The sequence below is a fragment of the Equus asinus genome, chromosome 10 (assembly GCF_041296235.1).
Source record: "Equus asinus isolate D_3611 breed Donkey chromosome 10, EquAss-T2T_v2, whole genome shotgun sequence".
Lineage (NCBI taxonomy): Eukaryota > Metazoa > Chordata > Mammalia > Perissodactyla > Equidae > Equus > Equus asinus.
The window spans coordinates 77,594,554-77,608,140 of NC_091799.1; the positions used below are offsets into that span (position 1 = coordinate 77,594,554).

General features: G+C 39.4%; 1 protein-coding gene across 3 annotated transcripts in view; it reads left to right on the plus strand.

Annotated features, from left to right (window-relative positions):
• Positions 1 to 1,027: 1,027 nt before the first annotated feature.
• Positions 1,028 to 13,587, plus strand: part of FYB1 (FYN binding protein 1) — a 156,602-nt gene continuing 144,042 nt past the window's right edge. For 2 of the 3 annotated variants that reach the window (XM_014831213.3, XM_014831214.3), the window contains exon 1: positions 4,546 to 4,597. In XM_014831213.3, coding sequence (XP_014686699.1) covers positions 4,595 to 4,597 — 3 coding nt within the window. In that variant the 5' untranslated portion in view covers positions 4,546 to 4,594. Of the gene's footprint in view, positions 1,448 to 4,545; positions 4,598 to 13,587 lie in introns of those variants that run through there. The other variant, XM_070519737.1, reaches the window with a different exon arrangement.

Consider the following 13,587-nt stretch of genomic DNA (forward strand, 5'->3'; position numbering starts at 1 on the left):
ATTCATTCAAGTGCAAATCATCGTTAACAAATTGTCAAGAGCCATTACCAATCCAATGAGGGTGTGTCAGTTTGATGATGTCAGTTAAATCTCCTTGTCTTGAGACCCAGTGAGATAGAAGAATTCCAACTTGGATGCTGCTTCTGAGAGGAGTATACAAGGACTGAAGAAGTGAGAAGCCATGAAAAGAGAATAACAAAAGCCATAAGAAGAAAATATCAAGACTCAACAGAGTCCTGCAGAGCCTTCTAAGTCCCCCAAAAGCCAAGACCGGGTGAGACACAAATTATAGCCAAATAGCAAAAGAGAGTAATAAGTAAATAGATATATAACATAGAATTCCATGTTTTGTTCTTTGTCTCGGCTCTTCAAGTTAATTGGTTTGATAAAAGACTCCGTAAGTAAAGTTTAGATTATTTCTCCATTGTCCTATTTCAACAGTTCTTCTAGAGTTTAGTAAACATTTTCTGGGGTTGGGTTTAAATTTTAAAGACAATTGTTCCTTGCCGTCCTTGAGTTTAAATACAATTTACTCATCCTACAGAAATATAGTGGGAACTCTCCTTTTCCTGGAAGATGAGTTAATTTTTTACTGAAGTTGATTAATAAGTTACTTCTTCCTGAACGTTGATGTTCTGAAAGAGTTAAGGCCTTCTTCCATCAAAACTAAAAAGTACAAGAGTGAAAAAAATCCATTTTGTTTTCAAAACAAAAAGTGAAAGAGAAATGAGCCAAATCCAGGAACTCCCCATTTCCTCCTGCATGACCTTTTTCAGCGTTGCTGTTCTTATCCTGCTTTCTTCCCACTACTTTCCATTTGGCTATTCCATATCTATCAAAGCAGAGAGACTAGAATTTCCTTTAATTTCTATGAATCCATTTTGTGAGTTTGAGTTGTTTTTGGCTGGCACAGTTCAAAAGCATGTTGATAAAAAGTGACAAGTTTACAAAATAATGAAGTTTTAGCTGACCAGTTTCCTAGTCTGGAAACTTGAGGGGTCACTTAACATTTCTGTGCTTTCATTTCATCATCAAAAAGCAGCAATGTAGTGACCATCTCCTAGTTGTTTGACAATATTTTAGCCAAGAATTCTCCTACAGCTTCCCATAAATGAGGGGTTTCAAGGGAGGCTGTACACACGCAGAATTTGTACGCAAAGCGTATGCTGCTTTCATCAGATTCTGAAAGGAACACATGAGCCAAAAAACATTTCAAAAAATAAAAGCTGCTCTAGGATCTTAGTGTGACAGAAGAAAATATGAAAATTAATTTGCACTGGAGGAGTTTCAAATCTAGTTAAGGAGCCAAACCTAATGCAGACGATACAATGGGAAAACCGTAAAAGGCAACCATATAGAAGAACTTCACTTCGGTGGTTTGGTCTACAGAAGTCCAGAAAAAGGAAGAGATGAGTGAGCAAGCAGCAGAGAAGGCTTCCTGGAAGAGGTGAGACTCAACATCTCTCTGTTCTCCTATCTCAGGGGTCTTGTCCAGGCATGTTAGTGTTGGGCACATGAAGTAGATGATCATTTGCTTCTTCCCTAAAATGGTAGCATTCAGGTTATAAAGCTGAAATTGTGTAAGAGTTTACGAGCATTTCTAACTCTCTATGCTGACAATTTTAACCAGGCTCCTTTCAATGCCTGATACATAACACTGACAATGCTTGTAAATAACGATGAGTAAGTAATGTTACTTAAATTTTCACTAGTGCTGTCTCCCTCCATCTTCCTGTAAACTGACTTAAAAAAAAAAATGAAGCTGGTTTTCGTAAGTCACTCAGTGTCTCTGGGCCTCCCTGTCACCACCTTGCTGTCACCTTCAATAAACGCCAGAGGGGCAGACTCATTGCCTAAACAAAAGCAGTGTTCTAGAATGCAAATTTACAAAAAGAAAACACACCCAAGTATTTGAAGAATTCTAGCCACTTTTGCATTCTCTGAGCTACTTCTCCCTCCACTAGCAGAAATAATTGCAGTGCTCATACCGCGAAAATATCATCCTCTTTAGATGGTATCACTATATTTTCTGTCATCTTCATTGCATTTCCTGTTTCATTTTCCTGCTCAGGGACTGATGTACTTAATTGACTTCACAGGAAATGTACTCACGTATGTGATATTTGATATATATTTTTTTAAAGTAGTGATTATGCTCCAAAAATAAAAACTTATTGGTGGCTTATGAGTTATGGTTGGATGCTTCAGCCCTTGTTTTTTCTTAGCCAAAATACTTCTCTTAAATATATGTGTTGGAGAGACTGCTGAATTTATGTCAATAATAGCTAAAAATTACCTTAATCTGCATTTAGAAATAAACACAAGTTGAAATGGAATTCAAATGAATGAGTAGAAATTTGAAGTTGTCTAACCAGAGGCTTGTCCAGTTGGTTACATTGTTAGTAGAAAGTGCTAGATTTCTATTTATAATGGAATTTTTGTCCAACTTACTGGTACAGAGAGAAAATCATTGAATCACCAAGAATAAGTAATCATGTAGCACATGGTGAAAATCCCTTGTTAAACTTAGTCCTAACAATGTCAGAGCATCAGGATTATTTCTCTTGACAAGGCTTGCCTGGTGATCTGTTCACCACCTCATCGTATGAGTCACCTGCTTCTCCTTTTCGAGCCCAGGCTTGCCTGCACCTTAGAATTACCTGGGAAACTTTAAAAAATACTGAAGCCTGTGTCTCAAACCTGGAGATTTTGATTTAAAAGTCTGGGGTGAAGCCTGTGAACTGGGAGTTTTAAAAGCTTCCCAGGTGATTTTAATGAGGGCCAGATTGAGAGCAACTGCTTTAGGCCCTGAGCCGCACCTGCCCTGGGATAATTTCTGCGCCAGCAGACAGTGGAGAAGAGGCTTTCTGGCTGAGCTAAAGAATGTCTCCATTCCAAGGACTTTTTCCAGTCAATGTTTTATATCTAGAAGGGTGCCTGGTTCCTATACCTGCCTTGCCTTGATCATCCTCCTCCATTCATTCACTGAGCATTTATTGTGTGCCAAAGACTGTGCAATTTCAGATTCCTGATGACCCATCTGGCTCCTGATTATTCCTCAACCCACCTCTCTTTAAAACCCCCGAAAGTTTCAAGGTAACGTCAGGTTCCTTTCTAACCCCAGGAACTCGGCCCTGTTCTGCCTCCCTGTCTTGTCCCGGCAATAATTCTACCCATATTTCTAATCACATCTTGATTTTGAAAAACATTTTCATTTTAAGGAATAAATAGTAGGAAACATCTTTTTTAATAAAGAATTTTGCATTGTTACAGTCGTGATTAGTATCAGCTCGGCATCAAGTGAAGAAATTTGGTGCCCCTCTACTGGGTGAAGGTGGGAGTCCTTACAAGAAGATCTAGAAATTTGCAACCCCAAATTAAGCAATTGGTTGCCTTTCCTCTGCAATGAGAAAGATGAATTTCTGCCCTTGAAATTACTAAAGTATCAGGTTATATATTCAAAATAAAGGAGAAAATTCTGTGTACCTGAATGTTTTCAGAGAGGTACTACGGATGATTGGTGCAAAATCCGACTACTGGGGATCAAATACCATACGCTTAATATCTTAATATCTCCTTCATCAATGTGAGAGATGGAGGCATCGGATGAAAATAAGTATTACCGAAAAATTAACACATGAACCTAGATTGACAGGCACTTTGTATTTTCAGTGAAATGAATGACATCCTATGATAAACTTACAAATATTGTTACTATTTACATATTGGTGAGATAGGTTTAAATACATCTGGAATTGTTAATTAAAATTATCACAAGCCTTCGGTCTTTTTAAGATCATAGTGATGTTTTTAACAAGTACTATGTACTCAAAAAAGTCAAAAAGTCAGCAAAGTACAAAACAAGAATTATTTGTAATAATTTCTCTATCCAAGTCAACCACTGTTAACATTTTAGAATGGGCCCTTCATTCACAGATAGATAGTTAGATAGATAGATAGATAGATCGATCGATCCACAAATACTGATTTGATATAAAACAGGTTAATAATGAAGATAGGGGGCCGGCTCCGTGGCCAAGTGGTTAAGTTCGAGCGCTCCGCTTCCGCAGCCCAGAGTTTCCCCGGTTCGGATCCTGGGCAAGGACATGGCACTGCTCATCAAGCCATGCTGAACCAGCATCCCACATGCCACAACTAGAGGGACCCACAACTAAAATATACAACTAGGTACTGGGTGGATTTGGGGAGAAAAAGAAGAAAAAAAGAAGATTGGCAACAGTTGTTAGCTCAGGTGCCAATCTTTAAAAAAAATAATAATAATGTACACAGAATTTAATATCCAGGCACTTTTTTAAAAACTCTGTGTTAATCTCTCAGACTTCAAAGTATCACCTGTACCTGCTCGCATATTATTAAAGTGTGATAACTAGATAAACCTGGCCAGTTATACAAATACTCTGAGGACTGAGATAATATGCAAATAACTCTCACGTATCAATGTGTGAAAGCTGGACAGACCACACAGTTCAAAAAAGGAAGTATACTCTGCAAAGCTAACTTGCACATTCACTGTCCGCGTTACAGCATCTTCGAGGTCGCTGGGTGCCAGGCACATCAACTCTTTTCAAAAAGAATGGTAAGTGATAGATTTTATGACTCTCCCTGGTTTCCTGGGAAACATCTAACTTTCTCTACCTGGAGCAGAGAGGGGTGGGGGTGCTTCACCGCCAGGTCCTCCAAGCCTTTGGAATTTTTGCTTGTCCAACTGTTGTTCCATTTGCTAATAAAGCTGCTGAGTCTTTATTATACCAGTATAGCTGAAAGACTATGGCTTCAGGAGTTCCCTTTTCTGATTCGAGACTTCAGAACAGAGGAAGAGCTATGCCTTCCAGAAAGAAAAGCCGCATTCTTTGTCTTTGCCTCTTAAGCTAGCTGGGTGCCAGACCCAGCAGTCAAGTTCTCTATTCTGAGCACTTTGGATCCCAGAAGAGAACTCCAATGATATGCGCAGGGCAATATTGCTGATGATGAGTGCCATTTTGACAACAGAGTAGATTTTACAAAAGGAGCTTTTTGTTTAAAAAATGCATTTTATTATTTTAATTAAGAGAAGCAAATAAAGCCCCAAATAGTCCAAACCTTAGGGACAGGTTATATTGCCAAAGTTAATTGAAAGTCATTATCTGGAGCACACTTAAAATAGTGACTGTGTTCCCAGTTGGACCATAAAAACTAGCTTAACTCATAATGTAGCTGAACTACAGTGTTAATATTCTGTTACACAGTTTCATATTATTTCTCTGTAAAAGTTGGCTGCGTTCTTCTACATGTTTGTGTCTCGTGCTCCCAGAGTCTAAAAGAGAGCCAACTTTTATCCCACACACCCCCTCCCCGACTCCCCAGCCCCAGAAGACTGGAGACTGGTTTATCCCTGCTCTCCTTATGGAGAGGATTACTTCCTTTGCCAGCTCCCAGTGAGAAGATAAGACTGAGACAATGACTGCTACAGGGACTCAGCGGGGGAGGGAGTGTGCTGCAGGCATTGGAATAGAGAGGGCAAAGGGTTCATGGGATGTGTTTGCGATCAGGAAGCGCTAGAGGCAGAAGGGGGAAAGTGTGGAAGGGAGAGAGTGTGACCTTGCCATGGGGGAGAGAGGGAGAAGGAGAGATGCGGGCAGAGTTGCAGAGTCATAGCAGAGACGAATGCACAGTGGTGGAGGAAATGAGAGAGCATGACCCTTCCTGTAGCCACACATGTGAGAGGCAGGCAGCCACCAGTCAAGCTGGGGCTCAAAAGTCCCTCTAGTGTCTCCAAACTGGGTCTTTAGGTCCAGAATTCTTAGCAAACAGCTTGACCCTAATTATTGCTATCATCTTCAAAAATAAGTGAGAGCACTGTGGTTTATAGAGTTATTTGGATTTTCTTGGGGAAAATGAGATGATAATAGCAGAAAAAAAAGAAAGTTTAACAGAATAGTGTGTGTTTGATAATACATAAGCAATATTTTAAGAGATTATCCTCTTATTATGAAAGTAACATGTATTATTAAAGAAAAATTCTTAGAAATACAGATATGCAGAAATTAAATAATACATATTTTCTATAGTTTTGTCACCCAGGAGGCAATCATTATTAATATAGACCCTTCTAGAATTACATCATTTTAAAATATATTTTACAAATGTAATTTTCTATAAGTGCTATCATACTTTATAAACCATATCCTAATCTAATTTTCTATTTAAAACATTTTGAATAATATATGTTAGATATATGAGTTAGATATCATTTCTAATGATAAATCACTTTTAGTGACTATGTAGTTTTACATAATTTATTTTAGTCAGTTCTGTACAGTGAGACATTTAGTTTTCTTATTTTGTTTTTCTTTCTTTATGGTTATATGACAAGACTGTCACCTGCATTCTTTTATATACATTGCCTGATTATTATCCATTGACAGAACTACTAGAAGAATAGCTAAGTGAAAAATACATATATTTAAGACTTTTAACAAAGATATCCTCTTGTTAAACAATATTTTTTAAGTTTACTTACTATATAGTGGCATGGTAAATGAATATCCCAGCTGCAATTATGGTATATACGTGCCTATCTTTGTAGCATGTCCAACCTATACTTAAAGAGGAAGTAGATTTCCATTAATTTCTCTTTCCCTAACATTGTTTTTGACATTTCTATGACAGGTTGCAAAAAGCCTGTGGCATATTAAGAAAGGCATTTTCTCTTTGAAAAGCATCATAGCACAGTCAGGAGGCCATATTCCTGGCTCCTTATGGTTTGCTTACTAGTTGTATGTTTTTTTCACAAGTCACTTAAGCTCTGAGTTTCTTTCTTTCTTTTTTGCTGAGGAAGATTAGCCCTGAGCTAATATCTGTACCAATCTTCCTCCACTTTATATGCGGGTCACCACCACAGCATGACTGACAAGTGGTGTGGGTCCACCCCCTGGATCCAAACCCATGGAACCTGGATTGCCAAAGTGGAGTGTACCAAACTTAACCACTACGCCATAAGGCTGGCCCCTGAGTTTGTTTCTTTATCCAATAGTGGTGACATGATGATGATGACAGTAACTATCACACAGTGTTGCTGTGGAGTGTAAATAACATTGTAGTTATAAAGTATCTATTACAGCACAGGCACCAACCAGATACTGGATAAATAGTGGTTTCCTTCCTTCTAGACCCCAAGAAATCGTTTCCTAAGGAGGCATAGAGACTTCCAGTGAACACAGGAGGAGATTGATAATGACAGTTAACATTCACGAACCTTGACATACACTATCTCATTTAATCCCCATAGCAACCCTTACAAAAAGTTACTGCTCTCATTCCTACTTTCTCACTGAGTACACCGAGTCTTGGAAAGGGTAAGTCCCTCGCTCACAGTCACACAACTGTTAAATATTGGGACTGGAATTTGAGCAAAACTCCATGCACTCTCAGAGCCTGAGGTTTTCCACATTATGCTGCATCTGAGGAAAAGTAGGTACAAGAAGGTGCAGAGGAAGATAACGGCATGATCCAAGAAAAGCTCAGGCCTGGTTTTTAGGAGTATGAGGGGCCGTTCCTCAGATCAGGGCCCATCCCTGTTGGATTTGGGAATCAGCTATCATAGCTGCTTCTGCTACTGCCATGATGAATTGTGCTATTTTCAGAATGCTAGTTTTATTGAAACCTATAGAAGCCACTGGGATGGGAGGCTAGATGGGGTCCTAGCTTTTTGGTTCTCCACTCCAGGGTTCAGAAAGGGGGATGAAATGACCAAATACCTCCCCTCCCTGCATGCTCACCTGCTGTGCTACTGGTGTGACTAACCCTGCCTCCTCCAGGCTGAGTGCTAGAAGGGAGCAATCAGAAACTGGGACCATGTCATGGCCCAGGTGGTTATTGGGAAATTCACCTTTTATTGCCCTCTCCCTATAACTTATTGGTAGAGGAACTGTGTGAACTTGTGGGAATGAGGCATAAAAGTACATGGGATTTTGTGAGGACAAGCACATCGGCTCTGAAGATTGACGGGTTTTAGCTACACAGTGGCAAGGAGTGGCTCCTGGTGGGATCTCAACCCAGTCTCTCCAGTTCTCTCTCAAGCTGCTCAGTGAAGGTACAGAGTTGGCCTAGGTGTTGCCCGATATTCTTTATAACACGATTCCGCCTTTTAGAGCTGGAAGGTCTTGGGCAATATGATTCTACTTCTCGAACATCTGCCCCTGTGGAAATTGACTTAATCCGTGACCTTCAAGCAATCAGCTCACTTCACAGTCCTACAGTGGAAATAATGGACTGATACCTGTCCGCATGGCAAGTCTTTTTAGGTATATTCCAATTTGTGAAATTTTCTGGACAAAAGAGAGAAGCAGATATCCAATCATGCACAAATTGTTTTATGACTAAACCTGAAAAAATTTTAAGAAATAAAGCAAACATTGTATTTTGGGTTTTTGCTAGTTTGTTTTGCTCCTTTCATTCAGCTTTCAGTTCACATATGGGTTACGGACAAAAGAAATGTGCTATCAGTGACTCATTCATTGAACAAAGGTTTATTGAGCCTCCCCTCCACCTCGTGGCTCTGCTAGATGAGAATGCAGGACGAATGACACAGGTCGGGTCCTGGCTTCCCAGAGCTTACACTTAGTGCAAAGTCTCAAACTTGAACACTGAGTCACCTGGAGAGTCAGGGATGGGGCCTAGGAATTCGCATTTCTAATACGTTCCCATATGATGCTGACGCTGCTGGTCCAGGCACTTGGAGAACCACTGTTCTGTGGAAACAAGTAAAACGTCTTTTGGTGACTTCTGAAGGAGCTGAGAGAGCATACAGGAGAGACATCCTCTCTAGATAGGGGTCTGGTCTCTGAGGAGGTGATCTTTCAACTAAAGCAGTGGTTCTCAACTCTGGCTGCACATTAGAATCACTTGAGCAGCTTATAAATCACACCCATTCTCAGGGCCTCAACTGAGACCAGTTAAATGGAAACCTTCAGGTGGAAGGTGGGACCCAGCAAGGGTTGAGAATTGCTTCAGCAAAGAGTAAGAATGAGCTGGGCATGGGAAAAGTGGCAGTAAAGACCACTTCTAGCAGAGGAAATGGCAGGTGCAAAAGATGTGGGCAGGGAAGTGCTTGGATCTGCAAGAAGACCAGCATGGCCGGAGGATGAACAAGAGCAGAGGAGAGTGGAAAAAGGTAGTTTCAAGAAATAGGCAGCAGCCACATAATTGCTGGGTCTCAAAGGCCCTGACGAGAATTCAATCCTATTTTGTCCTCCCCGGTAGTCACTGGAGGCTCCTGAGCAAAAGAGTGAGTGCCAGTATGTGATTCACATTTTGAGACGAGGGCTACTTTGAAGTGATATGTTTCTCCCTCGTCCTTCAAAATTGTGCCCCCAAATTTGAACACAGTCAAGTTAGAGAATAAGTGAAGGGTTTCTAAGGGAAACAGGTTTAGGGACTTGCAAATAAGTTGACGGGCTGCAATGGAGGCCCAGATGAGAGCTGGCATCCCCGGAAAATCAGTGTATGAACTCTGAGCTAGAAGGCTCCCTCTGAGAGCTGGGGTTCCAACCCGCTTCTTTAAAGGAGAGTGTAATTCTTGTCCTTATCATGTAAGCTGGAGGAGGTCATCAGGGTCTTGAATGAAATGCTAATATCCCCAAATAAATATCTACGCCCTTGACTCCTTGGCCTATTCATATCCTCTCCATCCAAAAAAAGGGACACCTACCTTTTGCTGCAAGATCTAGCCCAATGTGTTAAAAAAAATTTCCGTGGGGGCCGGCCCAGTGGCACAGAGGTCAAGTTCGCATTCTCTGCTTTGGTGGCCCAGGGTTCACCGGTTCGGATCCCGGGTGCAGACCTATGCACCGCTTGTCAAGCCATGCTGTGGCAGGTGTCCCACATATAAACTAGAGGAAGATAGGCACAGATGTTAGCTCAGGGCCAGTCTTCCTTGGCAAAAAAGAGGAGGATTGGTGTCAGATGTTAGCTCAGGGCTAATCTTCCTCAAAAAAAAAAAGTTTCTGTGCTATGTCAAGCAAGTTTCAAGCTAAGGGTAAGAAGTTCAAAGGTTCAAATTGTAGGTGATCTCTTTCAATGACACATCAGTGCATGCAGGAGGAAATGAGGGCCACTTAGATCACATTTTAGCATACACTAAATGTGTGACACCCTTGTTCTTGAAGTGAATGGGTGTGGGGCTCCAATTCTTCATTTGGTAACTTCTATGTCACTTCCCTAATTCTTGGAGGTGCATTCTCTGCCCTTCCTTTCCTCTCACGTCCTTCTCTTTAAAATATCATGGTATGTTATGAAATAAACAATGTAACAAATGCTCGTATACTCACACTCAGATTTCACACATATTACCATTTGCCACAATGTTGGCATTTTGCCATCCTTTTAGAAAATAAAAAAGACAAAGTGGAAGCCCTTTTTTGCCCCTCCTAGTTCCATGCCCATCCCTCCAACAGCACTTTCCTGCTCTGAAAGTGGCATCTCACCTTCTCAGCCATGTTTTTATATTTTTATTTCATCTGCCTGTATGCATAAAATAGCATATAGTAATGTTTTGCCCAGTTTGATTTTTTTGTGATTTCTGCATTTTCCTTTTTCCGCTCTGGTGTACTTTCAAGATATGTGCATTTGGACACATGTAGCCTTGTGTGAGAGTTGCCATGTCTGTACATCATCCCTAAAACTTGGTATTGTCAGATTTATTGATAGAGTTTTGAGAATTTGTTATATGCGAAACTCTACTGCATTGTTGTTTCAATTCTCCTGATTACTTCTAAGATGGAACATATTTTCATGAGATTATTGACCATTCGAGTAACCTCTTCTGTAAATTCTCTTCATGTGCTTCATCTGTTTTCTTACAGATTATCTTTTCATGTTGATGTATAGGAATTCTTTATATAACTCTAGGCATTAATCCTGTGTCAGTTAGATATATTGCGAATTTATGCTCCCAATCTGTGGCGTTTTTTTACTTTATTTTTGGTATCTCTTTTTTATACAGAAGTTTTAAATCTTAATGCCATCAAACCTAAAAATAAGCCTTTTTTCATTTCTGCATTTTTTTTAAAAAATTATTGTATTGAGTTCATATGGGCTTATAGGGTTGTGTAAATTTCAGGTGTACATTATCATATATCACTTTCTGTATAGACTGCATCATGCTCATCACCAATAGTTTAGTTTTCATTCATCATCATACTTATGTTCCCCTTTACCCCTTTTGCCCTCCCCCCACCACATTCGCCTCTGGTAACCACTGATCTGTTCTCTTTATCCAGGTGTCTGTTTATCTTCCACATATGAGTGAAATCATATGGTGTTTGTCTTTATCTGGCTGGCTTATTTCACTTAGCATAATACCCTCAAGATCCATCCATGTTGTCGCAAATGGCACAATTTTGTCTTTTTTATGGCTGAGTAGTATTCCATTGTATATATACCACATCTTCTTAATCTATTCATCCATTGATGGGCACTTGTGGTTGCTTCCACATCTTGGCTATTGTGAATAATGCTGTGATGAACATACGAATGCATAGGATTGTTGAGTACTGTTTATTTTAGCCTGCTCTGTTCTTTTCCCCTACTGCTTTCTAATGCCTCCTCCAGCGTATGTCCATGTTCCATATGTGTGTGATCTGCTTCTAGGCTTCTGTCTCTGTCATACTAGTCAATGTATTTCATAAAATTCCACATTTATCATTGTTTCTTACATCTTACTCTTCTGCTCTGAATTTATATATCTTCTTACCTAAGTACATATTCTTTTTTCCTATTGTCTAACAATTTCTACAATTATTTAGTATGGCTATTATTATCCTCCCAAACACAAGAAGGACCTAATACAGTGTAATTATCCATTGATCACAACCCTCCAACCCTATTTCTAGTTCTTAAAACTTCTACTTGGAAGAGATGTACATCACTTTAACTCATATTTAATTGGCCAAAATAACTCATATGGTCATGTCTCAGAGACGTTGGGATGTACAATCCTCAAGCATTCAGAGTACTGGCACAGATGCATACCCATTTGGAAGATGAGTAATATATACTACAATGTATATTGGTCTTTGTATGACTGAAAACTTCTTCATTTTAACTTCTCTCTTAAACGATAGTTTACCTCTGTAAAAGCATTCTAAATTGATAGTTACTTTTCCTCAACACTTTTCAGACTTATTCCATTAGCTTCTGACTTCTATTGTTGCTGATGTAAGTATGCTGTCAAGTCTAATTCTCATTCCATGTAGTTGGAAATTGTCATTCCCTTTAAGATGTTTCTTTATCTTTATGTTCTGCAGCTTTACTGTACTTCTTAGAGATATGAATTTATTTTTATTTATCCTGCTTGGTACCCAGAGTATCAATTTAAAGCAGAGGTCTATGGCATTTCTGCAAAGAGCCAGATAATAAATATTTTAGGTTTTGCAGGCTCTGTAGTCTCTGTTACAGCTTTACAGCTCTCCCATTGCAGCATGAAAGCAGCCATAGACAATGCATAAACAAATGGGCATGGCTGTGTTCCAATAGAACTTTATTTATAAGAATAGGTGGCAAGTGGATTTAGCCCTCAGGCTGTAGTTGCTTAATCTAAAGCCTAATGACTTTTTTTAATTCTACAAAACTCTCAGCTGTTATTTCTTCAAAAACTATTACTCTACCATTTCCTCCTTCCTAGTTTTTTTTGTCTAGAGTTCCTATTAGATGACAGTTGGTCTCAATCTATCCTCCATGATTTATTTGCTCTCCAAATTTTTTAATCTCTGTGTCTCTCTGTAATAAATTCTAAATCAGTTTATCAACTTCATCTTCCAATTCACTAAGTTTTTCTTCAACTGTGTCTAGGGTGACCAATGTCTCAATTTGCCCAACACTTTCCTAGTTTTAGCATTAAAGTCCCATGTCCCAAAAAACTCTTAGTCTCAGACAGACCAAGATAGTTGTTCATCCTATCTGTGTCCAATCCTGATTTTATCCCATATATTGAGTTTTTGTTCCAGTGATTAAGTTTTAATTTCCAATTTTTTGAATTGGTTACTTTTCATAACCACCTAGTCTTCCCTAATGTCTACCTATTTTTGTTTCAAATATTCTCATACTCTCCTATGGATATCATTCATTTATTTGTTTATTGATGAATCCTAAATTCTTAAAGTCATTTTCAGATTGTTCTATTATTTCAATTTAATCTGAGGTAAACCCATCTTTCAGTTGTTGATTTTGTTGGGTTTTTCTTTTTTTTAAAAAAAAAGATTTTATTTTTCCTTTTTCTCCCCAAAGCCCCCTGGTACATAGTTGTGTATTTTTAGTTGTGGGTCCTTCCAGTTGTGGTACGTGGGATGCCACCTCAGCATGGCCTGATGAATGGTGCCATGTCTGTGCCCAGGATTCGAACTGGCAAAACCCTGGGCCGTGGAATCGGAGTGCGCGAACTCAACTGCTCAGCCATGGGGCCAGCCCCCGAGTTTTTATTTCTTATTAATAGTTTTCTTCCCATATTTTGGAATTTTGTGTTGTGGACCCATTTTTATTTCTTTTTCTCCCTGCCTTCTCTCTGCCTTCGCTAGTGATGTGCTTCTCTCT